Raw genomic sequence first — 24,330 nt, forward strand, 5'->3', positions numbered from 1 at the left:
TGTAAATACCTTAAGAGCAGAATACGCATTCCATCTCCCCATGACACACAGTCAGAGTTCTGTAAGTTGACTGATTTTCATTCCATTAGAGATAAACATGTTTAAAAGGATTTTCTTGCAACAGAATTAATCTGTAAGACATTTTTCATTACGTAAATTTTAGGATTATAACTATTAGAAAACACAATTCGAAGGAGTTCTTTACAGAGCTTTCTGGAAGATGGTTATTACTATTTATTTTTATAATGCTAAATAAGTTACTTGATCTAAAATACATTTCCTGGATGTTATAGTATGAAAGCTGAGGTCATCGATCATGTTATATATCATTTTGGCAGACTGGGTTTAGCAGCATATCTCTTTGCATTCTATTAATATTTACTTTTTCACTTTCTAGAAGCAAATGTTTATTTTTAACAGATATTTACAAAACATTAAATAAGTCAATACAGAATACTGAATGTAACATTTGCCTTTAAAGGAACATGAACTGATACAAAAATATTTATAATGCCTTTTACTTAAAGTTCAAAGTACTAAAAAGATATAAATGGCTCATCAAAGCCACACGGATATATAAATATACTAAATGCACTTGCATTCTCCTGGATCCTGCAACCATAGATAAATGCCTAAGCTGGTTAATATTTATCTTTTTTTTTTTTTTTTTTTTTTTTGAGACAGAGTCTCACTCTGTTGCCCAGGCTAGAGTGCCGTGGCGTCAGCCTAGCTCACAGCAACCTCAACCTCCTGAGCTCAAGGGATCCTCCTGTCTCAGCCTCCCGAGTAGCTGGGACTACAGGCATGCACCACCATGTCCGGCTAATTTTTTCTATATATATTTTTAGCTGTCCATATAATTTCTTTCTATTTTTAGTAGAGATGGGGTCTCGCTCTTGCTCAGGCTGGTCTCGAACTCCTGAGCTCAAACGATCCGCCCACCTCGGCCTCCCAGAGTGCTAGGATTACAGGCGTGAGCCACCGCGCCCGGCCAATATTTATCTTCTTGATCTGATTCTTTTTTTTTTTTTTTTTTTTTTTTTTGTTGAGACAGAGTCTCACTTTGTTGCCCAGGCTAGAGTGAGTGCCGTGGCGTCAGCTTAGCTCACAGCAACCTCAAACTCCTGGGCTCAAGCGATCCTACTGCCTCAGCCTCCCGAGTAGCTGGGACTACAGGCATGCGCCACTATGCCCGGCTAATTTTTTCTATATAGATTTTTTTAGGTGTCCATATAATGTCTTTCTATTTTTAGTAGAGACGGGGTCTCGCTCAGGCTGGTCTCGAACTCCTGACCTTGAGCAATCCACCCGCCTCGGCCTCCCAGAGTGCTAGGATTACAGGCGTGAGCCACCGCGCCCGGCCTTGATCTGATTCTTTATTTTTATTTCCCCCATTCTTTGCTATTTATGAGGCTTATAATCAGCTATATTTTAAAAACAGACTTTGCATTTTTCCCAGATCAAACTGGGATTAAATGTGATTCTTGCAAATTCCCAGGAATTAAGCACAGATGTTTTCTAGAACTTGGAAGATCAAATCCTCATTTAAAAAGCTGCAGATAATAAAAAAATATGGCATCACTTTCAGTTATGTTTTCCGTAAGCAATATTAAAAGAACAATTTTCTTTGGCCATTTGACTTTAACTCGTTTGATATTAATTACCACTCTCATTTGCATTCAGGGAAATCTACTATTGTCACTCTATGACGAAAAGAACAAAGTTAAATATTTATTGGTAAAGTTAGCAAATATTTAAATTAACCTAAACTTAGATAATTAATTCAGGAGATTTTAAATATTTTGTTGATTAAAAATAAAAACAAGTGAGTAAATAACTTCCTATCCCTCAAAAAAGGAGAAAGAAAAGGAATGTAAAGAGAAGGAAAGAAAAGGAAAATTGATATTTTCTATTGTGGTCATTCATCTTCACAAATTTTCTATAGATATTTCATATATTATTTAGTTAATTTGTTTTAATATTAGGCCATTAAGTATGAAATGTCCAGTTTCCTTGAATACTACTTTTAACAGTTAATATCTCTGACATTTTCACTTTGACGTCAACTTGTTTTATTTTTATTGTGAATGTATATTCTCATTCTTTCAAACATATAGTTTTTGGATTGTGATTATCTTGCAAATTTTTTCAAAGCAATTTTTTTGAATCCATAGATAAGTCAAATATTTTTTTAATATGAGTTCCTTCGTGGAACCAATGCTGCGCAGATAGCTCGAAATATCAGCAAAGTGTTTGGAAAGGATGTGGCTACTGAACACATAGTACATTGATGGTTCCAGAAGTTCTGTTTTGGAGATTTTAATCTTGAAAATGAGCCACGTGGGCAACCTGAACCAAGGTGGATAACGGGAAAGATGTAGTAGAAGCGAATCCATCTCAACCTATGCGTGAATTAGCAGCCAAGTTTGACGTTACTATTCCAACAATAATTGATCATTTGAACCAAATCAGCAAGATAAAAAAGCCAGATGGATGGGTTCTGCAGGAATTAAATGAGCATCAGAAGAGAAATCATCTTGAAGCTTGCCTTTCTTTGCTGTCATGACATAAAGGCAAACAATTTCTACACCGTATTGTTATGTGTGATGAAAAATGTATTCTTTTTGACAATTGCAAGCATTTGGTACAATGGTTGGATAAAGATGAAGTACCAAAACACAGTCCAAAACCGAATATTCATTAAAAAAAGATAATGGTGTCTGTTTGGTGGTCCAGTGCTGGTATTATCCACTATAGCATCATGAAAACTGGTCAATCCATTACAGTGGATGTCTACTGCAACCAATTGGACAAAATGAGGAGGATATTTGTGATTAGGCAGCCAAGACTAATTACTGGAGACAGCCCAATCCTCTTGCAAGACAACAGCTGGACCACATGTTGCACAAACAATGCTACTCAAACTAGAGAGGCTGGACTTGGAAACTCTCTGTCATCTACCGTATTCACCAGACCTTGCACCAACTGACTACCACTTCTTCCAGGCTTTGGACCACTTCTTACAAGGAAAAATCTTCAATTCTCAACAAGCTGTGGAAAATGCTTTTGTGATTTCATTGCCACTGGATCTCCAGGCTTTCGATGCTAGCATAAACAAGCTGCTGTTAAGATGACAAAACTGTGTCAATAGTTTAGGTACATAATTTGATTAATTGTACCGCTTCTTGTTTAAGATATAATAAACTTTTGATTCAAATCAGACATTTCATATTTAATGACCTAATATACAATGGACCATGCTTTATGGCCAAATTAAGTTTTTTTTTTCCTTTTTGGATGGGATTGGGAGTCGTTTTTTAAACAGTTATAAATAAGTTATTCAAATTCGCATGTTTGTTTTCTCTACATTTAATCAGGAACATAGAAGAGGTAACAAATAAATCCATAATATGAAAAAGAAATTATCAGGCACAAAAAAACATGCAAAAAACAGGTTAGCTAAATTCAACCACTTGACTACAAAAGGATATAAAAGTTTCAGATTTCCTAAATGAGTGACATCATCATATTTATAAAGTCACAGCTTCCATTTAAGAACATTTTATGTACAGGAATCTTAATAGGTTATATCAGCCAATTATTCCAGCAACAGTCATTTCCCACCTTCGTTTCCCAAATTTGCCTATTTTTTTTGTTTACCCTTTTAAAATTTTATCATTTTTGCCTATTTTACATATCTCCTTTCTATTAGAAATTCTGATTCAGTAAGTGTCAAGTGGCAACCTGGTTATCTTTCTAAACCACTATTCCTCACCCACCCCAACTTGCCTACTACCTACCTAATTTTAAAAATCAGACAAGTTTGGGAAACACTGCTCAACACAAATCATGGGAGATGGGAAGCAAAGCTTTTATTTCTAAGCTCTAACTAAGCGAAACAAAAACATCAACGTAGAGAGTTTTATTAACTTCATTACAAGATTCAAAGTATATTAACAAGGACATTTATAAGGAATCACATTTGGAAAAAGTTCTCATATACACCATCCTCAACTTTCACAAATGAAGACAATATTTGTTTTTATTAATTACTTTATGTAACATAATTATCCTTAAAGCAATTTCTGTATAACATGAAATAGATTAAGACATTTCTAATTGTTATCAGAGACAGAAATAAAAGGGGAAATACCTATGTAATGAGTTACTTTTATAACTTTTCTCTCACAAGCCTTGTATGTCAAGTAAGAAATTACCTTTCCATTTTTTTCAGAACTACCACAAATATGGGTATCATTTAAATCTTTAATAAGATACTTCACATTAAAGGGCATGAGTTCAAGCTGCAATTTCCAAGCAAGTGGTGGTTTAGTCCAAAAGCTTGAAAAGAAGCAGCTTATTCTATGCAAAAAGTAAAGTGTAACTTTATGCATCTTAAATAATCCTCTTCATGACTAAGAACTAACTTCAAAAGTAGTACAAAAATCCACTGAAACTTAAAAATGAAGTAGGCTCCAACTAAGAATGGAAACAAATATCTGATTGGAAAAACGAACTCTTCCATTGCCTTTATTTTTTCCCTCATAGTCCCTATTTTAAAAGGTAAGAAGGAGATCATTTAGCTAATTCATCAGTCAACAATAGTTCAGGGTTTTGGGTTTTTTTTTTTTTTTTCATTATACTATTATCAAGCAGAGCAGGGCTGATCCTTACCAACATTTTTTGTTTGTTTGTTTGTTTCAAAGCTAGGAATAACAGTAAAAAGGCCAAAAAATCTTTTATTCAACATATGGGATGTACATAAGTGGCTTGTTCACACAGAATTAATCCACTGTTCTTTTGAAGTAAACACCATCCACACAGTGGGGGAAACTTCTGTTTATTTAATACTTTAAAATTAGCTTTAAAACTGAAAATCTACAAAAAAAAAAAACACACCATGGTTGTTTACAAGTGTTTTTCATAGATGTACTAAATAATCTAAGAATTTTCTTTCACGCTTTTTGTGCCTAACCGTCTACGTGATTCTGCCAAAACCAGGTTAAATATTTTTTCCACCTACTTAGGCTGGCCACACCAACTATTTATGTACGTCTCACAAGGCCGCCTTTCACAATGCAGCGAGAATTAAGAGCAAGGAGGTAAATATTTTTCTAAATATAGTCCCATCGTGTTTATTTTATACTCATCAAGTAGGTCACTGGAGGTAGCCGGCAGCTATGAACACTCAGAAGCATCTCTGGAAGCAAACGCTGCGACCCAGCGGCGCTTGACAGCTACGCCACCTACCTGTTGTACCTGGGCTACTGCTCTCGACCACCGTCAGATCAGCTCTGTCGAACTAAAAATGCTAATGATTGGGGTATTTTTGTTTTTGTCTTTTAAGTTGTTTGCTACTCTTTCTTCTCGCCCCCTATTTATTTCCGGTGGCTCTGCAGAGCCAAGGGGGCCGCGCGACACGCGAGGGGCAGGGCCGGGCCGGGGCAGCCTGGCCGCGGGGACAGAGGACCTCCCAGGCCGGGGCGCGGAGCCACGGAGCCTGCGGGTCTGACTTACTCACCTTCCCCGCGGAAAGGCGACGGGGCGCGCGCCGCTCCCGCAGCCCGGGGACCCAGATCGGAGGCGGCGGCGGCGGCGGCGGCGCGGGCACCGGGAGCGGGTGGCGTAAGGAGGAAAACGTATTACCTAAGCCGGGGATGCGGAGCCGAGAAGGAGGCAGCAGCCTTTCCCTCGAGAAACGGAAGAGGCGGAGGAGGAGAGAGGGAGGAGGAAGAGGAGGAAAATGCAGAGGAGGAGGAGAAGGAGTGGCCCGGGCGCGGGAGGTTGGGAGAGGGGCGCCGGGCGTCTGCCGCAGGCTCTGCCCGAGGACGGGGGGCGGGAGCACGGCGGAGGTCACGCGAGGGGAAGGTGAAGCCGGGGCGACGCGCGGCCTCGCTCAGCACCGGATCGCCCGGCCCAGCACCCGCCCGGCCGCCGCCCCCTCGTTTCCCTCGGGACCGCAGCGTGGAAACGCGCGGTGACGCCTCGAGGCTCCCGGGGCGGGCGGGGGCATCCCACGCCTGCCCGCGCCCGCGACCGCGACGTCACAGTGGGGCGTGATGTTAGAGGGGAGGGCCAGGAAGGCGAGGGCTCCGGGGCCACCCCATCCAGTGGTGGTGGTGTTTCCTTGCAGCCGCCCACGCATGCACTTTTAAAATCTTTCTCCACCATTCATCCGTACTTTTGGAGGATTGTGGTTTGACGGATGGGTTGGCAGATTGGAAGATGGACTTCCTGCCGGTGGTACTGGAGTGCCATTGTCCTAATAGAAATGTCAGCATGCTGGGTGTTCATCAAACCACAGCAGTGTCTCTGGGCACTTGCCTTATAAGGAGTGGTCCCAGGGCCACCTAGACAGGAAGGTACCGTGGGTGGGGAATTCATCTCTCTTCCACCCTCTAAACTGGGGTACTCAGTGTACCTTAAGGATGGTTTTGAATGGTAGGCGGGATAGAAATGGGTGGAGATAGAGGAGTGGTATAAATTTAAAAAGGGCAACGTAAAGCTTTTGTGCAGAAGGGATCAAGCTACCTTGCCCAGCAGGCTGATGTGTGAGTGCCTTGGGCCTTCTAAAGCAGTGCTTCACACATACTTTTATTTCATGGCACAGCTAGGAAAGGATAACTTTGCAAGGTGGGAAGTGAGGGTAAACAGGAGAGGCTGCTTCTGTAGGAGGGCACCGGGCCTTTCCACCTGGAGGGCTAAGAAAACAAATACAGTATCTGCATACCTGTCACTCATTCCATGGCATGTCATTAGGAAGCTCTGCTTTAAAGTTCGCATTGGCAGGTTTTCTTAGCTACATTTTCCCAAACCACCCAGGACAGCCTCACTGAGTTGTCAACACTTGGTCCTCAGAGCAGTGAGGAACCAGCACGATAGGACTCTAGGGCAATAGGCCATTTGTCATACTCCAGGAAATGGTGCTTAAAACTTTACATCCCTCAAAGGGAGCTCATCTTTCTGCTCCCAACCTGCTCCTGTCCTCTCAGAACTTGAGACAACTTCTCCCCTGTGCCTTCCCCAGCTTCCACTCACTCGCTAGCAAGTCGGATCGCTGCTACCTCCTTTCTCAGATTCCTCCTCTTAGGGATCCTCAGGGGTTATGGTGCATTAATTATTCTCATAACCATCTCTCTGATGGCAAACTCAAGAAATAGTTGGAACATGATATTTAGAAGTAAAGAGAGAAACACCAGAGGCATAGTTAGAAGGTCAAAGAATTTGCCTCTAGGGAGCAGAAATTTGGGGAGGGGAGGCTAGAGCAGGGGACATGAATCTAGTCCATTTTCCGCTTTGCTACCACAGAGATCATCCTACGTTACACATCTCAATGGGTTTCTTGCTTGTTTAAAAGCCTTCATTGGCTCCCAATCTCTTGTAATATCGAGAGCAAGCTCCTAGGCATGGCATTCAAGGCCCATACCCCCTCACATCTGTCAGCCCTGCCCCTCACACATCACACCCCCTTTTACCACACTCATCTAGTTTCCTAAATGCACAAAGGGGTTTCATACTTTTGCACCTTTATGCATGTTACTGCTTTTTGCCTGGGGGAGTGTTCTCTTGCTGCTGTAATAGTAGCTCATAGCATTATGCTAAGTGCTTTATGTGATTTTATGTGTTAATTCTTACATCAACCCTATGGCAAGTATTACTGTTATCTCCATTTTATAAACAAGAAAACTGAGACTTATAGAGGTTAAGTAATTTACTCAAATATGTAGGATGTGATGAGGCTAAATTCGAACCCAGCAATCTGACTCCAGGACTAACATAATATTACCTATACATCCTTTTAAAACCTTTCTCGGACACTAAATTTGAGCAGGATTAAAAGATTTAATTGTTTTTAAAAAGTCTTAAAAGGGCAAGGAGAAAATATAAGTGAATTGCTTTTAACCTCAAAGGTTGAAATTACAAAGAAAAAGTGACAGATTTGACTATTAAACTTTTAACTTCTTTCATCTAATAAACCCATAAAATAAAATTAAAAATCAAATAAAAATTATCAAAAACTTGCAATATATATGAAAGATAAGAGAGTATCCTTATTATTAAAAAGGACTTAGAAAGAAAAAATATTCTATTCCAAAAAATGGGCAAAATGTAAATTAGCTAAGTCATGAAAAGAAAATGTAAATGGCCAAAGATTTTAAGAAGAAGTGAAAACTTAAAACGATAATGCACCATCAAATTGGCTGAGAATTTAAAATAATACTTAGAGCTAGTGATTTGGGCCAGCAACCCTTGGGGCAGGATGTGTGGCAGCTAAACTCATACATAACTGAGAAAGGCATAAATTGACTTAACGATTCTGGAGGACAGTTTGGCAGAATGTAGTAAAAGCTTTAAAAATGTTCACACCCTTTGACTCAAAAATTACATTTCTGGGAACTTTTATAATACAAAAATGCTCAATAACAGGGATTGACAAACATTTTCTATAAAAGACCAGATAGCAAAAACTTTGCACTTTGAAGACCACATGTCTCTGTTGCTTCTCTTCTGTGTGCATTTTTAAAAAAAAACCTAAAAAATATAAAATCTTAATAGATTTGAGGGCTATCTTGAGGCTAGAAAAACAGTCAGTGGCCTGAAATTGGAGGATAATAATGTGTGCAAAGAGTAATGCAAAGAACGTTCATCACAGTATGTTCTGTAATGGCCAAAAGAGAAACCAAGCTAAATGTCTGAGAATAGAAATTAGTTACAACCAGATACAAGGAAATAAGTTTTTAAAGGTTTTAAAATTTTTAAAATGTTGCAGAATGGTATCTATTGCATGAAGTAGTATTTATGGTTTATTAAGTAGAAGATACAGTTTACAAAAGAATATCTATGGTGTGATCCCAAATACAACATAATCATATGTGTATAAATGCATAGAAAAAGATCTGGAAAGAAATAAACATATGGAGATGTTTATAGTGGTCTAGGAGAGAGGGTAGAATTGTAAATATTTGTGTTTTTTTTGTTGTGTGTGTGTATGTTTCCTATAATGAATGTGTAGTGTCTTTGTTATAAGTAAAAAAATATAAGAAACCTTGCTTGGGGGACAACAAAGTGCCTCAGTTGTCAATTTGAGAAAATCTCTGAATCCACTCTTTCATGTGACCAGGGTCACCCTCTCTTCTATACGCCCTGATTACATAATGGTCTTCTGAGCACCATTATTTATTAATACTTAATTGCAGAATAGTTAACACCATCATTTAGTTAAGTTTTCCTTTATTAATAGGCATCTGAGTTCTGGTACAGTAATCCCTCCTTATCCTAGGTTTCACATTCTGCAGTTTCAGTTACCCTTGGTCAACCAAGGTCCAAAAACATTAAATGAAAAATTCCAGAAATAAACAATTCATAAGTTTTAAATTTCAGGCCATCCTGCTCTGTCTCTGTCAGACATGGGAATCATCTGTCCATCCAGCGTGTCCACGCTGTAGATGCTCCTCTCCCATTAGTCACTTAGTATCTATCTTGGTTATCGGAGAGATTGTGACAGTACTTGTGTTCAAGTGACCCATATTTCACTTAATAATGGTCCCAAAGTGCAAGAATAGTGACACTGGCAATTCAAATATGCCAAAGAGAAACCATAAAGTGCTTGCTTTAAGTGAAATGTAAAAGTTCTTGACTTAAGGAAAGAAAAAAAATCTTATAATGAAGTTGCTAATATCTACAGTAAGAACAATTCTTCTATCCATGAAATAATGAATAAGGAAAAAGAAATTCCTGCTACTTTTGCTGTTATACCTTAAACTGCGAAAGTTATGGCCACAGTGCTTGATAACTTTTATTTCAGTGTATTGTTATAGTTGTTCTATTTTTAGTTATTGCTGTTAATCTCTCAGTGTGCCTAATTTCTAACTTAAACTTTATCATGGGTATGTATGTATAGGAAAATAGTAGATATAGGGTTCAGTATTCTCATGGCTTCAGACACCCATTGAGGGCCTTGGAACATGGCCCTGTCAGATAAGGGGAGACTGCTGTATTCCGCCATTGTGAGTATGCCGGCTATTCTCCACTTGCTGTCTGTCAGATCCATCTTCTGCCCCTCTGTGCTAAACCCTGGGCCTCAGAAGGTGGAACTTTCACAAACTATTCCCACTGGGATCTCTTGCCAGCTGGATTCAGCCAGTGGGTGACACTAATTGGGTGACACTGGCAGTAGATTGGAGGGTGGAAAAGGAGAAAGTTTGGGGTATATCTTCCCACCTCCTTCCCTGTTTCTGGCAGCGTTCGGACGGTGGCTTTGTCCCTCCAAGGCTCCTGCAAGGCAGCACCCCCTCCACTGTGCCAGCTTTCACAGGGCTCTGTTAAGGGGATTTCCTCCCCTTATTTCTTCAGGCCTAGCCATGCCAATGCCTGGGTTCCTCCATGTCTCTTGTTGTTGTCTTTCATCCACTCCTAACCCTAAATCTAACCCCTCCTTTGTAAATAGTCCCTTCAATAAACTCTCTTTGGCTGAAACATCTGAGTGGAAGTTGGTTCCGTTATGACAGACTACTATATTAAGGAACACTGTCGATCATCACTGAACACAAATCTTTTATTCCTTATTGCAGTGGGTCCTGGATAGTATCAAATTTTATATCTGAGATTTTGACTATTTGCAAGGTAATTATAGAGTGATTTACATGTTTCCCAAAGCAGGAATTTGAATTATTAATATTACTGTAAGGCCAGCATTTGGGGACATTACACTGACTATTCTCCACTTCTCCAGGAGTTTTTGAGACGTAACATGCCATGCATTTTTATCGTATCTATTACATGTACTACAGTATAGTAGTGTTCAAATTGTGACGTTTTCAATGGACTCTTTAAGGAAAAAATTTTTATATGGAGTCAAAATTAGACTCCTATAAATTAGATAAAAGTCAAATTGCTCTGGTTGAGACAGTGTTGGAGGAACCTTCTTCCTATATTTGAGGCAGACTTTGGAACACCTCTGCAGAACCCCAGGGCTCCTCAGAACACAATTTGAGAAGACAGAATTGGAGAGTCCAAGAATCTAGAAGATATACCCTTCATAAACATGAAGTGTCTGTTATTTCTTTAAATTGCTAGAATTACATGGTCAACAATATGATTTTACCAATTGCCCTTCAAGATACTCCTCACAGTGAATGATGTTACACATCTCGTTACTACGTGTATCATCACATACACAACCCCAAAAAACCTCTCCTAACTTCTCATCATAGTTTAAATTACATTTTTATTTATTACCGAAATAATTTTTCCCTACAACTCTTAGCCATTTATAATTCCTCTTCTCCTTGGCTACCTTCTCCTTTTTCTTTAAGTCATCTTTTCATGTTTGAGCATTTCTCAATTCATTCAATACATATTAATTCCTTGTATGATGTTCTGGTCATTATGCTAATGGACATAAGTGATAAACAATATATATGCCTGTGCTTTCATGGAATGCACAGACTAGCAATTGCAGTCTTATTATTTATCTTGTTTAATTAAATTAACAATTGACTTAACCCTTTGTCACAACCTTTTGGCACATTTGTTGCAAATACTTTTTCTTTGTTTGCCTTCTAATTTTATGTAACAGTTTTTACTATTTACAAAATTAAAAATTTATTATGTAGTCAAATCTATGGATCTTTTCTTTTTTTAATACCTAGAAAATCCTTTTTTAAACCAAAGATCAGATCAGTATTCATTTATATTTCCTCTAATTCTTTTACTATTTAATTTTTAAGATTTAAGCCTTTATTGAACAAACATTCCTTTCCCACTAATCTGTGATGACTGATGTATCATGAATTAAGTTCTTATACAGACTTGGCCATATTCCTGGGTCATCTATTTTATTTCATTCACCTTTCTTTGGATTACTGTGACAAGGGCATAGCATTTTAATAATAATAGGGTAATTTCCTGCTCAAATTCAAATATTATTTTCAAAATATTCTTAATATTTATGCTTTCAGATGAAATTTATTTACCATTTTCAAGTGACTTTTTTGTGGTTATAAAAGTAGCGCATCATGAAGAAAAGTTTGTGGCAGCTGAAAAATGTGAAAAAGTGTAAAGAAGAAAACAAAACCTACTCCATATGGTAGTATATGGAGTATATAGTACCAAAAATGGTACTATAACTGTACCATTTTGGGGTGTAACTTTCTGATTTTTCTGTGTGTATATATATGTAATATTTTTAAAAACATTACTAGACATTTTTTTTTGAAAACTGTTGTTTCATCATCATATATGAACATTTTGCCATGTTACTAAATATTCCTTTGAAATACGATTTTTAATGACATGTTAGCCAAGGCCTTTAGAGTAAGAGTCGATAGCAGAGTGTCAGTAGGCCACTCAGCCTTTCTGGACTCAGTCATAGCCTTCATTCAGGCATATCGATCACATCAAACTAGCATGAAGTTACCAATTGCCACATGGATCAACATTGTGTGCTTGCTGCTACCCCACCTCAGAACTTGAAATCAGCTGCTGGAAACTTGAAATTGGTTTTGACTGTAGTTCACTGGATTATAATGTTTTGCAGCATTTGCCACCTTTATCTCTTCTGTCAGGCATATGCAAAAATGACTTGAATATAGGATATTATTAATAGGTAGTTAACAAAATGTCGGTGCCCTGTAACAAGGACCAGATTTGAATTGACTAAGTTGTAAGAGCTTCCTAGCACCACATTGCGCAATGTTATTTTTGTGTTCTTTTAAATCATTAACTAATATAAACCATTTATACTTGCCTTAGTAAAGATTGAATAACTCTCATGAAAGAAAAGCATATCTATGATTTTTTAAAGATTTGGAGGAGGAATCCTTAACATTTATAATAGAATCTTTAAAACTCTTTGAATTTTTTTTTTTTTCTACCGCACAGTGCAAGGTTATTAAACTATATAAACGAGGGGGAGTGGAATATGGTATTGAGGGCTACAAGTAGTGGAGATACCAAAAGCAAATGATAAATTTCTAGAACAAGTCATAGCAGATAGTCATTTACCAATGCATGGGAAAATAGGCTTCTCTCTGTCAAGATGTCACTGGGCCTGAGTTTTTAATCTTTATTCTGTCATACTCTACACACACACACAAAGCGTATATTTGTTAAACTTCAAAAAATAGGAATTATCTTTTTTTATACTTACCTTTCCACAGAAGTGTTGGTTACTGAATTCTCGGGTGTAAAATATAGTAAATTCAAAAGCTTTGAAGTATACGGATCCTTAGGATTTGAGTTTCCCCATCTCAAAGGAATTAAAGGCTAGAATCTGAGAGCAAAAAATTCAGGGAGGAAACATTGGATTGCCTTTTCCTGTGCTCCATCTGGACATTCCTTAGTAAACTGCCAAGCCCAGCCTCTGCTGATTAGCTGTGGAGTTTCTGCTGTTTAGTACAAAGGTTACCCTCTAGAGCAAGCATATTATCAATGAGTCATTTCCTTCAATTCTTAAAATTCCCTGGATAATTTCTTGTTTACTTTAGCTTTCCATGGAAGACTTTAAAATCAACTTACAGTTGAATCCTCCCTGATACACTTTAGTTTGTAAAATCATTTTATTGCATACTTTGTTGTCTTGAATATTTAATTTTACATCCTGACTGCTTACCCATTTTTGGGTATTTTGCTTGGCAATAAGTTTGCCTAGCTTTATTTTTAGAACTGTAAAAATTTTGGTAATCTATCTTTTGATATTTTGTGGCAAGTATGAATATGTAGTAAATTTCACAGGTAACAGTGCACTAAAAGTCATTTAATTTCTTAAGCATTAAAAATAGGGCTTTAAGAGGCTTCTTTAAAATGTCCAATACACAGAATCAAATTCTTTTCCTAAACCAAACCCATTCTATTTCCTCCAAACCTCACTTTACCAAATCATTCCAGTAAAAACTTAAGCCAACAAGAGACTGGAAAGGCAAGAAAAGACAACAAGTAGATCTCTTACATGTTGATTATGCTCCCTTTTTTATTTGTTAAATAACTTTCTTCTGTGATATAAGGTACCTCATTATTTAGGTAGTGTTAGGACATTTTAAATATATTTGGGTACATACAGTTTATCGGTACTGTACTATTACTCCTAATGCCTCACAAGTTAAAACTAATTTTAGTTTTCAAAATGCCTTGGCCGGGCGTGGTGGCTCACGCCTGTAATCCTAGCACTCTGGGAGGCCGAGGTGGGCGGATCGTTTGAGCTCAGGAGTTCGAGACCAGCCTGAGCAAGAGCGAGACCCCATCTCTACTAAAAATAGAAATTATATGGACAGCTAAAAATATATATAGAAAAAATTAGCCGGGCATGGTGGTGCATGCCTGTAGTCCCAGCTACTTGGGAGGCTGAGGCAGGAGGATCCCTTGAGCTCAGGAGTGTGAGGTTGCTGTGAGCTAGGCTGACGCCACGGCACTCACTCTAGCCTGGGCAACAGAGTGAGACTCTGTCTCAAAATGCCTTTACACATACACACATTGAATGTTTGATCCAAAATACGTTTTACAAGTCTTTTAATAGAATGTGCTGACCCAGAAATGTTTGCTTATTGTGATTAATCCAAAGTTTCCACAAATGAACTGTTATAAATGAAAACATTGGAAAATTAGAAAGAACATAGATTTGACTCCTGTGATTTTTGAACTTACTTCACATAGTTTTTTTCTTCATACACATCCCCACCCTACCCATACTCTTTCAACAGGATCATGAAGAAAAGTTAAATGTATTACTCGATATATACAGTTAAATTTTCTTGGAAATAACAAGTGCAGTTCATTAGATGCTTCTGTAACAACCAATGAGCTAAATGAAAGTTGCAGACTGTGGCTTGACACCAAGATGGGGAAACCGAAGCTCATTCTCAGCCACCACTTACTTCTCCACTGCCATCCTGCTCTCCCGTTCCCCATCCTCGTAGATAATCTTATCCTGTGGATGAATATGGAGGCTGTGACCTCACCATACTCCAGAGTCTAGGAGGAGATCAGTGTACAGCAGCAGCTGTTTCTAATTTGTTGTCACTGTTGAAGTCAAAACAAAACTTGAAAAAAAATCTTTGATGTTACCATTTACCACAACTCTTTTATCAGCTGTAAATTATTTCCTAGCTCATCCACTTTGAATCTTAAAAACACATATCAAACTTTGCTGTCTTGATTCCACTGTCTTTTTGCCCTAAGTGACTGTTTTGCTCCTACATATAGGCAGAAATTATATATATTTAAATTAGTTTTACCACTAGCATTGCGGGATGAGTCATTTTTCTTTTTTGATTTAGGATTTGTTTAATAGGATTTTAACTAATCCTATTTGATTTAGGATTAGTTTCAAAGAAGGTTTCTGAGCATAGTGGCTGAATATCATCAGAAAACAGGATATCGATACTTACTATTTTCTCTTTTCTTACCTTTTTTTTTATCTTCCATAGGGAAATGCAATATTAGGAACAGTAGAAAGCCTCAGCCAACCAAATACCAGAACAATGTAAAAGAGACTCTAAAAAGGACTCAAAATTTTCCTGTAAGTGTAGAAAAACATATCATTTTGACACTCATTTGATTTTATTTTCCCCTCCCAAAAAGAAATATCAAATATTAAGGAATCTAATGTTCACCATAGGGAAGTATAGGCATACTATAAAAAATTTATACTACTTACATATTATTATTGCTATGTTTTCATACACACGAATAAGTCTAAGGAAACTCAGAAGACTTTACTGGTCATAATTATTACAGAGGATCTTCATCTTCTTCTTCTTTTTTTTTTTTGTGACAGAGTCTCACTCCGTTGCCCGGGCTACAGTGCTGTGGCGTCAGCCTAGCTCACGGCAACCTCAAACTCCTGGGCTCAAGCGATCCTTCTGCCTCAGCCTCCCGAGTAGCTGGGACTACAGGCATGCACCACCATGCTCGGCTAGTTTTTTCTCTATATATTTTTAGTTGTCCAGCTAATTTCTTTCTACTTTTTTTTTTTTTTTTTTAGTAGAGATGGGGTCTCGTTCTTGCTCAGGCTGGTCTCAAACCCCTGACCTCAAGCGATCCTCCCGCCTCGGCCTCCCAGAGTGCTAGGATTACAGGTGTGACACACTGCGCCCGGCCAGGATCTTCTTGATTATATAGTTCCCTGTATAGAATCCCTAACATCACAGAATTTATAAATCATATAATTATATGCATGTAAAATACTTGGGAAGTATGTCAATGTCTGTAATTAGAAGTTCATTTAGAAAATAAGATAGTTATAGGATAAAGACAGATGATAAAGCAAGATAAAATGTTAATATAGGTAGAATCGGTGTGGTGAGTATATAGGTATTCACTTTGAAATTCTTATCACTTTGCTATATGTTTGAAAATCTTCAAAATATCATGTTAAGGAAAAAAAAAAGTTTTTAAAGGGCTCCAAGGTTTCTAGAGCTGGAGGCCAGAAAACTGATGGCATCATTAACAGAAATAGCGAATTTAGGAACAGGTAGCTGGCTTGGTGGAAGGTGGTGGTATAACTGACAGGCCTTGAATGCCTGGGAGGGCCTAAGTAATTTATGCATGTATTTCCACCCATATTTCAATTGATTTTTACAAGTATCTCTAGTCTTCAGTCATCAACACACTCATTTTCAGATGAGAAAACTGAAGCTCTGAAAAATTGCATATTTGTCCAAGGTCACTAAACTATTGGTGTGCTGGGGCAGGACTGATTACATAATTTTTGGGCCTACTGTAAAATGAAAATATAGGGTCCCTTGTTCAAAAATTATTAACAGCAGAGCATTAAACCAAGAACAGGGCTCTTCTAAGCATGGGGCTTTGTGAGACACAGGTTGCACACACATGAAGCTAGGGTGACAAGGAAGATTTGAGATTTGAATGTGGGATTGTCTAGCAGAAAAGCCCATGCTTTTTCCAGCTAGCTCAGATGAACCATTCGTTTTTGTGCACGATGAATGAGACATGATGATGATTATCAAATGATGTCCTGTTGCTGGTTAATAACTGAACTGGAGGTCAAGAGTTCCTTTTGTGATGTCTGTGGTCTGTCCTCTGCTCAGTGGACATTTGAGTATATTTGATCTAGGTTAACAACATAATTTTTGATCAAAGGCCTGACAGTGTATTTCCTTAAATATCAAGGAGTAAGAATAACTCTTTTAACTTCCCTCTCTCTGAAATTCTTCACTGAATTTCCTTTTTCTGATAAATATGTCAATACTTTATTGGTGATGAAATGCCTGCTACTAGACATTTGGTGGATCTGGAAGTAAAGGAACATTCTTCTCAACTTTGCAGTGGATCCTAGTGCTTGACTTAAATTTTGGTTTCATTTAAGAGTAAGCTACTTTCTGAATGTAATCATGCTTTTACTGACAACGGTAACGTTTAGTAATTGTTAAAGACATATTATCTCTTAATCAGATGATTCTTGTCAGTCATTGAGGAAGAATGGAAGATCTAGAGCTTTTCCCAAGAAAACAGAAAATGTCCCAATCCCAATATGAAATGAATTCTGCTATACTGGGTTAGGAATAAACTACATCCTGTTATCAAGCGTATTTCATCTGTTTGATTCTCAAAGAAAAGAATACTAAGTTTACATTTTTAATTAAAAAATCATTAAAATTCCAGAGAAGTCTTTCACATCAATTCCTGCTACTCAAACTAGCAGGTCTAGCCTAGACGTCAGGTTGGGCTTTTTCCAAGGTACCCTCTAGAGGGCAATCTCTCTTCCTGCTAATCAGCCAGGTCTCCTCTCCTCCCTCCTCCCGCCCCGCCTCAGCTCTCTATCCTCCTTCGCCCTGGCCCCGCCCCTAGCTCCGCCCCGGGGCCCCGCTCCCGGCTCATCTTTCTTCCCCCGCCCTCAATCCACTTCCTCAAGCTGCGTTCTAGCCCCGCCCCTAGGCGTCGGACGGCGGAAAAGGCCGCTGGCGGCCGCTCTGGCCCGCTGGAGGACTTGTCATCGGTGGCTGGCGGCGTGCGGCGGCTGTGGGCGGTTCTGACGTGAGAAGGGAGCGATTCAGGACCGTCGCCTCGGTTTCTCCTGGGCTTGCCATCTGTGCCCCGTGTGAGACAGAGGAGCCGTTCCTGTGCATCGGCTCTGCTGCTTTGGCTCCGACGTGTTTTGGCAGTGGCGCGGCGGGAGGTGTGGAGGCTCATGGAGAGGTGAGTGAACGAGCTAGCGAGCGGCCGAGGGCAGGCTCCTCAGCTGCACTCGCCCAAGTGAGAAAAGGGTCGGGAGTGGGTACTACTTGGCCTCAAAGTTTTGAGTCGCCCTTGCAGGCGCAGCTCTCAAACCCGAGCCTAGGCCCGCCCCAACCCCCCCCCCCCCCCCCGACCGGCCAAGCTCCTTGTTTTTCCTTTTCTATTTCTAGCATCTACTTTGCAGCAAGAACTTCTTTTCCTGCCACTGACTCTTCTTATTCAGCCTTGACTTGCACAACTTTCTTTCCTTTTGACCCTTATTTCTTTCCTTTCTTTAAATTTGGGTACATACAGTTCGGGGACCCGTAGGGATTCAATTTACAGCAATTGTGTGGCATGTTTTGTGCAGCTAACAAACACACGTACTTCGCTAATTGTTGCAGCTGTGCTCGTGATTGTGCATTCAGCTTTATGAAACGGCTCCGGCGTTAACGCAGGTGACTGCGACTTTCAGGCTAGTGTTTCGGACATTTAGCGTGGGTTGGTGCAACGTGTTTGAAAACGTTCTGTTTAACTTTTCAAAAGTGCTACTCACTGCAGCTTGAGCTCAATCGAGGAAATCTGGTAGCAATCTTAGGAAGTTAGTACTGCCTGTGTCTATGCAATACCAGGTCGCAGCTGTGCCCACTTGAAGGGGGAACTGTCTTTATTTCCTTGACAACTTAGATTTCTGGGTTCTTCACACCTTAGAGTTTGCCGTAGGGTTTTCCTGCAAAGGGATGGGAATATTTGACTTAAGAGTAGTAGCTACTGCTTCATGGGAAAGTCTCTAATTGTCTAACATTGTCTCCACAGATCTGATTCCAGTAAATATTTGTTATACATTGAAGAGTTGTTTTTCTTCTTGTTTTTTTCATACCCTAAAATTAGTTGTCCCTGCACCAGCTCATGGTGAGATTTGGTAAATACTAAGAAAATCGGTACATGTAATTTTTGCTTGCTACTTTTTTGATGTCAGCAAATACCAAATTATTTGAGAAACAAATAGAAAAGACATGTTTGTTAAGGTTAATTGACTTAGGAAGAATCTGTCATTTACATGGTTTAGCATGGCTTTATTCCACCCCTCATTTCAAGATGTAGACTGTGTAGGTGAGGCCAGGACCAGTATGGGGGCTTTGATCAGAGATACTTTTTCCAGGTCCAGCCCTGGAGTGGATATTGCCCAAGAAAGCAGAGACCTAAGACCAAGATCATCTAGCCTACAACAGCCTAACCCACAAATGTATAAGGGAACAGGGTGCCACAGAGTATGTTTCTGAGAGGAAAAAAGGCCTCAGGCCATGGTTGACACTGATGGTAAGTAATCTCACCAGCCTGGATTTCACAGATTGAGCCCCAGTGTACTTCGTGAATGCAACGGTACTTACTGTTCCAGCTGCTGGGAAGCACTGCTGTGAGGATTTCTATTACCCGATAGCCATCCTGGACTACTTGGGGTTTTTACTGTTCCTTATGTATGGCCTTTGGAGTCTGAAAGGAGAGCAGACATGAAATAAATACTTAAACTAAAGCAATGTTTAGTTACCAATGTTTAGTTACCAGAAACTTTGATAAGTTTCTTAAAAGTACAGTTGTGAGAGGCAGATTTAGATTGGGTCACGAAGCCTCTTCAAAGAGGTTGCTCTCTAAGATGTCAGTGGTAGCCATTTCCTTTTGTATCTGCTTTCTACTCTGCTGAACTACATTGTTTAAGCTCTTGCTGTTTGGCTGCTTCTATCTCTTTTACTTCTACTTGTTTCTTAGTTGATCAAAGGCTCAATCTTTGATGCTCTGTTATGTTTTTTTCTGTGGTAAGAGTCACAAACCCAAATGCAGAGGCCAGGAAGGAAGCTTTGAGCGATGCCGGCTTGATGGCAGCTGTGAGGACTAGGGGGCCACTGGTGAGCTGGAGAGTGTGCTCTGTCTAAAGGAGGCTGCTTCTTAGCCCAGGGTTTTCGTAACTACCATTTATTTATTTATTTATTTTGCTGGAAAAGCTGGAAAACTGCATTTTTAGGTGCAATCTCTTGATTTGTTAAATGTTGTAGTTCTGAAACACTGCGGACCAGAAAACACATTTGCAGATTCGGGCAGCAACCTTCTGGCTGTTAGTTTTCAATTGTAGCTTTCTCATTTATTTCTTATAGGGAGCTGAGAGATTGTTATGCCTCACTGATTGTATTACATATGCCTGTGACTTCCTGACATGTCTTTAGTCCTAACTTTCTTTTCAAGCTCAAGTTCTTTTCGTATTTGTTGTTGAATGTTTCTACTTATGTCAGTATAAACTACAAAATAATCATATTTCATCCTATAAACCAGCTAGCTTCCTTCACAGTCTTTTCAATAGTTATATTCTCCTAGCTTTCCTGGCTTGAAATCTTGAAGTCATTTTTGACATAATTCTTTCCTTTTCCATTGAGTCGTTAACTTCATAATAATTCTCAATAAATCATTCCCTTCAGTTTCTACAGCTGCTGTTCTTCATCAGCTCATGCCTGAATTACTTGGCCTCCTGGACTTGATTCTCTGCTCTATTCACATCTTACCTTGCCTACTTCTAGTGTAAATAATCTTCATTAAGCACTACTTTTATTATATCATCTTTCTGCTTAAACTGTTTCATGTAGAGTTTTTTTAGTTTTTAATTTGTGCATCCATGTATATTTTATTGGATAATTGCAGAAAGTTCCTAAATGATAAAGTTCTCATCCTTCTAAGACAATTGTTTTTAAACTTTAGTGTATATCTATCATAATCACCTAGAAGGTTTGTAAACACAGATTTCTGGGCCCAGCCCCTACAGTTTATTGTCTTGAGTGGGGCAGCAGAGAATCTGTATTTCTAACGAGTTGCCAGGGAGTGCTGATGGTGCTGGTCCAGGGACCACACCTTGAGAACAACTGTTCCCAGAAGCCAAATTGACATCACCTGAAGGAAATAAGCCTGTTCAAGTGAATTAAGAAATTGGTAGTGAGATGTGCATGCCCTCTTTCGCTCCACCAGGTGGCAGTTTGGAGCCAATAGAAAGGAAAGGTAAGACCATTAATTGAGAATTACTTGGAGACTCCAAATTCTCAAGTACATTTTGAGCTAGAAAAGTTAATATGAAATGTTAAATGACAGTTGAATGTGATTTGGAAAAAAATTGAAGCAATATGATTATATAGAATCTGGCAAAGAATCTAGTTGTACTTATATATATATTTGTGGTATTGGTCCACAGGGTTTTGTGACCTGTAAATGCCATGTATAAAGCTTTGCACTTGCAGTTGCTAGCTTTACATTTACTTTCTCTGCGTGAAATAAGATTATTTTTCTTTCTTTCTTTCGTTCTTTCTATATTTATTTATTTAGGACTCTATCTCGTAAATAAACCTGGGACTTGAAGCTAGGTCAGTACTACTCCGTTGACTCTATGCTGCAGGTCTTATTTAAATTGTTACAAAAGACTTGCTGATCTGGCAGCACCCTCTTGAACCTTGAACTGACATTTGGGCACTGGCTTTATGAAGGAATTCAAAGTCATTCTGAATCTAAATAAATCAGCTCTTACATTTTTTGATACTTATAATTTAAAAAAAAAAAGAAAACTGAGTCAAGTTGAAAAAAATTTCAGGAATGGTGCTTTAGGGCAAGTGTAGTTCAGATTTTGAAAGTCTGTATGAAAACCTTTTTTAGAAAATACCCCTAAATAAGCTAGGATCTGTCACTTCAGTTTAATTTTTATGAAGTATTGATTTTATTGACAACCTCTCTTTAGAATCGTTTACAGGCGCTTCAAACAAAATACCTATCATGTGTCCTATTTCCAGAGTTTGATTTAATTGGTCTTAGGTGTGATGTGGGCTTTGGAATTTTTATAGGAGTCACCAGGTGGTTCTTTTGTGCAGACCAGTCTTGGAATCACTGATTTGATAAGAATATTTTACTTGGTTTAAGGTAAATTCAAATTATTCTAGTCCAGGAGTGTGAAGTGTAACTGATTTAAACAAATGAATGATTTCCCCCTTTTTTGTAGTATTATTCAATTTGAATGTAATATAAAAGGAAAGTAAATTCTGACAAATAAGTCGGATTACAAAGACTTTTATAAATTCAGTCATCAATGATTACAAGTGGTAACAATGGTCATATTACTTTTTTTTTTTAAGCCTCAGCTAGGCTTTCTTGCTCCTCATGTAATCTTAAGTTATCCTTGAAAAGTTAACCAATTGGCAATTTATCAGTTCCATCACATATATATTTGCACTCGGGCACAGTTCCTATCAGGCTGCTGCCGCTACTGATTCTAATTTTGGTCTTTTTCCCTAGCTCTTAAATTTAACTTCTTAAACAAGAAGCATGCATCTCAGTATATTCCTACTACAGTATTTTTTTTATTCATCTGTCACTATATTCTGAGTTTCTCAAGGGCAAGAGCTATGTTTTTGTTTTGGAATTTTTTTTTTTTTTAAAAAGGCCCAAAGCGTAAAGATACAACTTGGTGAATTTTCACAAACCAAACATACCTGAAATTACCAGTACCTGGACTAAGAAATGAGCGATACCAGCATGCCAGAAGCCACCCTCCTTCCAGTCACCTTCCCCTGTGTTGCTTCTTATTTATTTTCAAATTATAATTTACATAAGATACTTAGGTGCTCTATTCCAAAGTTTTTAGCTTAGTGAACTTTTACTTATATATATGTACTGTAACCATCATCTGGATAGAGACAGTTTCCAAGACTCCATGCTTGTTTCTGCCCCTTCCCAGCTCCTCCAACACTCTACCATTTTCATGTCTATTATTATTCGTCACTTTGGCCAATTTGTGTCTTAAGCTTTGTATTCTTAGTGCAACAAACACTTTTAAAACAACAAAATTAGAAGTGTATTATGTTTGTTGTTTTATAGCCTGGTTTCTTTTTGTACTTTCATGACTATTTTTCCATGTCATAAGTATTTTAAAAAATTTTTAAGTATTTTTACTAGCTAAGTAATGATTATGTATAGAGGACACAATTTTTAAAAAGTTGTTCTATTCATTTTCAGTTTTTCCTTCATGCAAATAATGGTTGTCAACATCTTTATAAATCAAACTTTGATCGTATCTCTGGGATTTCATTAGTGCACATGCTTGTGGAATTACTAGGTTGAAGGATATGATCGTTTTAAAAGTTGTGGATCTGTATTTCCAGACTGGCTACTAGAAAGGTAGTACCAATTTGTACATCTCTTGGCAGTGTCTGAGGATGCCTGTTTTATTCCATGTTTACCAAACCATTTTTTGCTAATTAATAGACTTTATTTTTTAGTTTTAAGTTTACAGAAAAATTGAGCTGAAAATTTGGGCAGGAAATTTTGAGAAATAATATATAATGACATGTATCTACCATTACAGTATCATACCAATTAGTATGACTGCCCTAACCATCTCCTGTGTTCCATTAATTCATCCCTTCCTCTCTCTCCCAAACCATGGCAACCACTGATCTTTCTATTGATTTCATATTTATGCTTTTTTCAGGATATCATACAGTGGAAATAACATAGTATGTAGCCTTTTCAGATTGGCTTCTTTGCTTAGTACTATGCATTTAAGTTTCCTCCATGTTTTTTTGTGGCATGATTGCTCATTTCTTTTTATAGCTGGGTAATATTCCATTGTATGGTTGTATCAAAGTTAGTTTGTCCTTCATCCATTGAAGAATATCTTGATTACTTACACATTTTGGCAATTAAGACTAAAGCTACCATAAAATTCATGTGCAGGTGTTCTTGTGGACCTAAGTGTTCAGCTCATTTGGGTAAATACCAAGGAACATGTTGCTGGATTACATGGTAAGAGTATGTTTAGTTTTTTGAGAAACTGCCAAACTGTCTTTCAAAGTGACTGTGCCATTTTGTGTTCCTACCAGCAATGAATGAGAGTTAAAATTTTTTTGAACTTTTTGTTCTTATACCCTTTAGAAGAGGTATTGCAAAAGATGATATAGTATTTGTAAACTGAGACATGATTACTCATATTACTATGCTCATTATATTCTACATTTGTTTCAGGTTTAATGCATTCAAAAGGACTAATATCATACTGCAACATTTGGTAAGTTTCCACTTTGTTTTGCTGGCGTTATTAGATTATATGTGTAATTTAAAATGTTAGGGAAGCAGAGA

At 38.3% G+C, this 24,330-nt stretch overlaps 2 protein-coding genes across 7 annotated transcripts in view; one reads left to right on the top strand and one right to left on the bottom strand.

Annotated features, from left to right (window-relative positions):
* The window catches only part of INPP1 (inositol polyphosphate-1-phosphatase), a 32,137-nt gene extending 18,850 nt beyond the window's left edge, over positions 1–13,287 (bottom strand). Inside the window, exon 1 of one of the 2 annotated variants that reach the window (XM_069469305.1) lies at positions 13,151–13,287. The gene's annotated coding sequence lies outside the window, so the exon portion shown is untranslated. Of the gene's footprint in view, positions 1–5,521; positions 5,585–13,150 lie in introns of those variants that run through there. The other variant, XM_069469313.1, reaches the window with a different exon arrangement.
* A 4,719-nt stretch (positions 13,288–18,006) lies between these two features.
* HIBCH (3-hydroxyisobutyryl-CoA hydrolase) overlaps positions 18,007–24,330 on the top strand; it is a 71,474-nt gene continuing 65,150 nt past the window's right edge. For 4 of the 5 annotated variants that reach the window (XR_011235748.1, XR_011235749.1, XM_069490943.1 and 1 more), the window contains exons 1-2: positions 18,007–18,153; positions 24,217–24,259. Coding sequence is in view for 2 of the 5 variants with exons in the window: in XM_069490943.1 (XP_069347044.1) it covers positions 18,146–18,153; positions 24,217–24,259 (51 nt within the window). In the remaining 3 variants the exon portion in view is untranslated. Of the gene's footprint in view, positions 18,154–19,466; positions 19,492–24,216; positions 24,260–24,330 lie in introns of those variants that run through there. The other variant, XM_069491099.1, reaches the window with a different exon arrangement.

This window comes from Eulemur rufifrons, chromosome 1 (assembly GCF_041146395.1).
Source record: "Eulemur rufifrons isolate Redbay chromosome 1, OSU_ERuf_1, whole genome shotgun sequence".
NCBI lineage: Eukaryota > Metazoa > Chordata > Mammalia > Primates > Lemuridae > Eulemur > Eulemur rufifrons.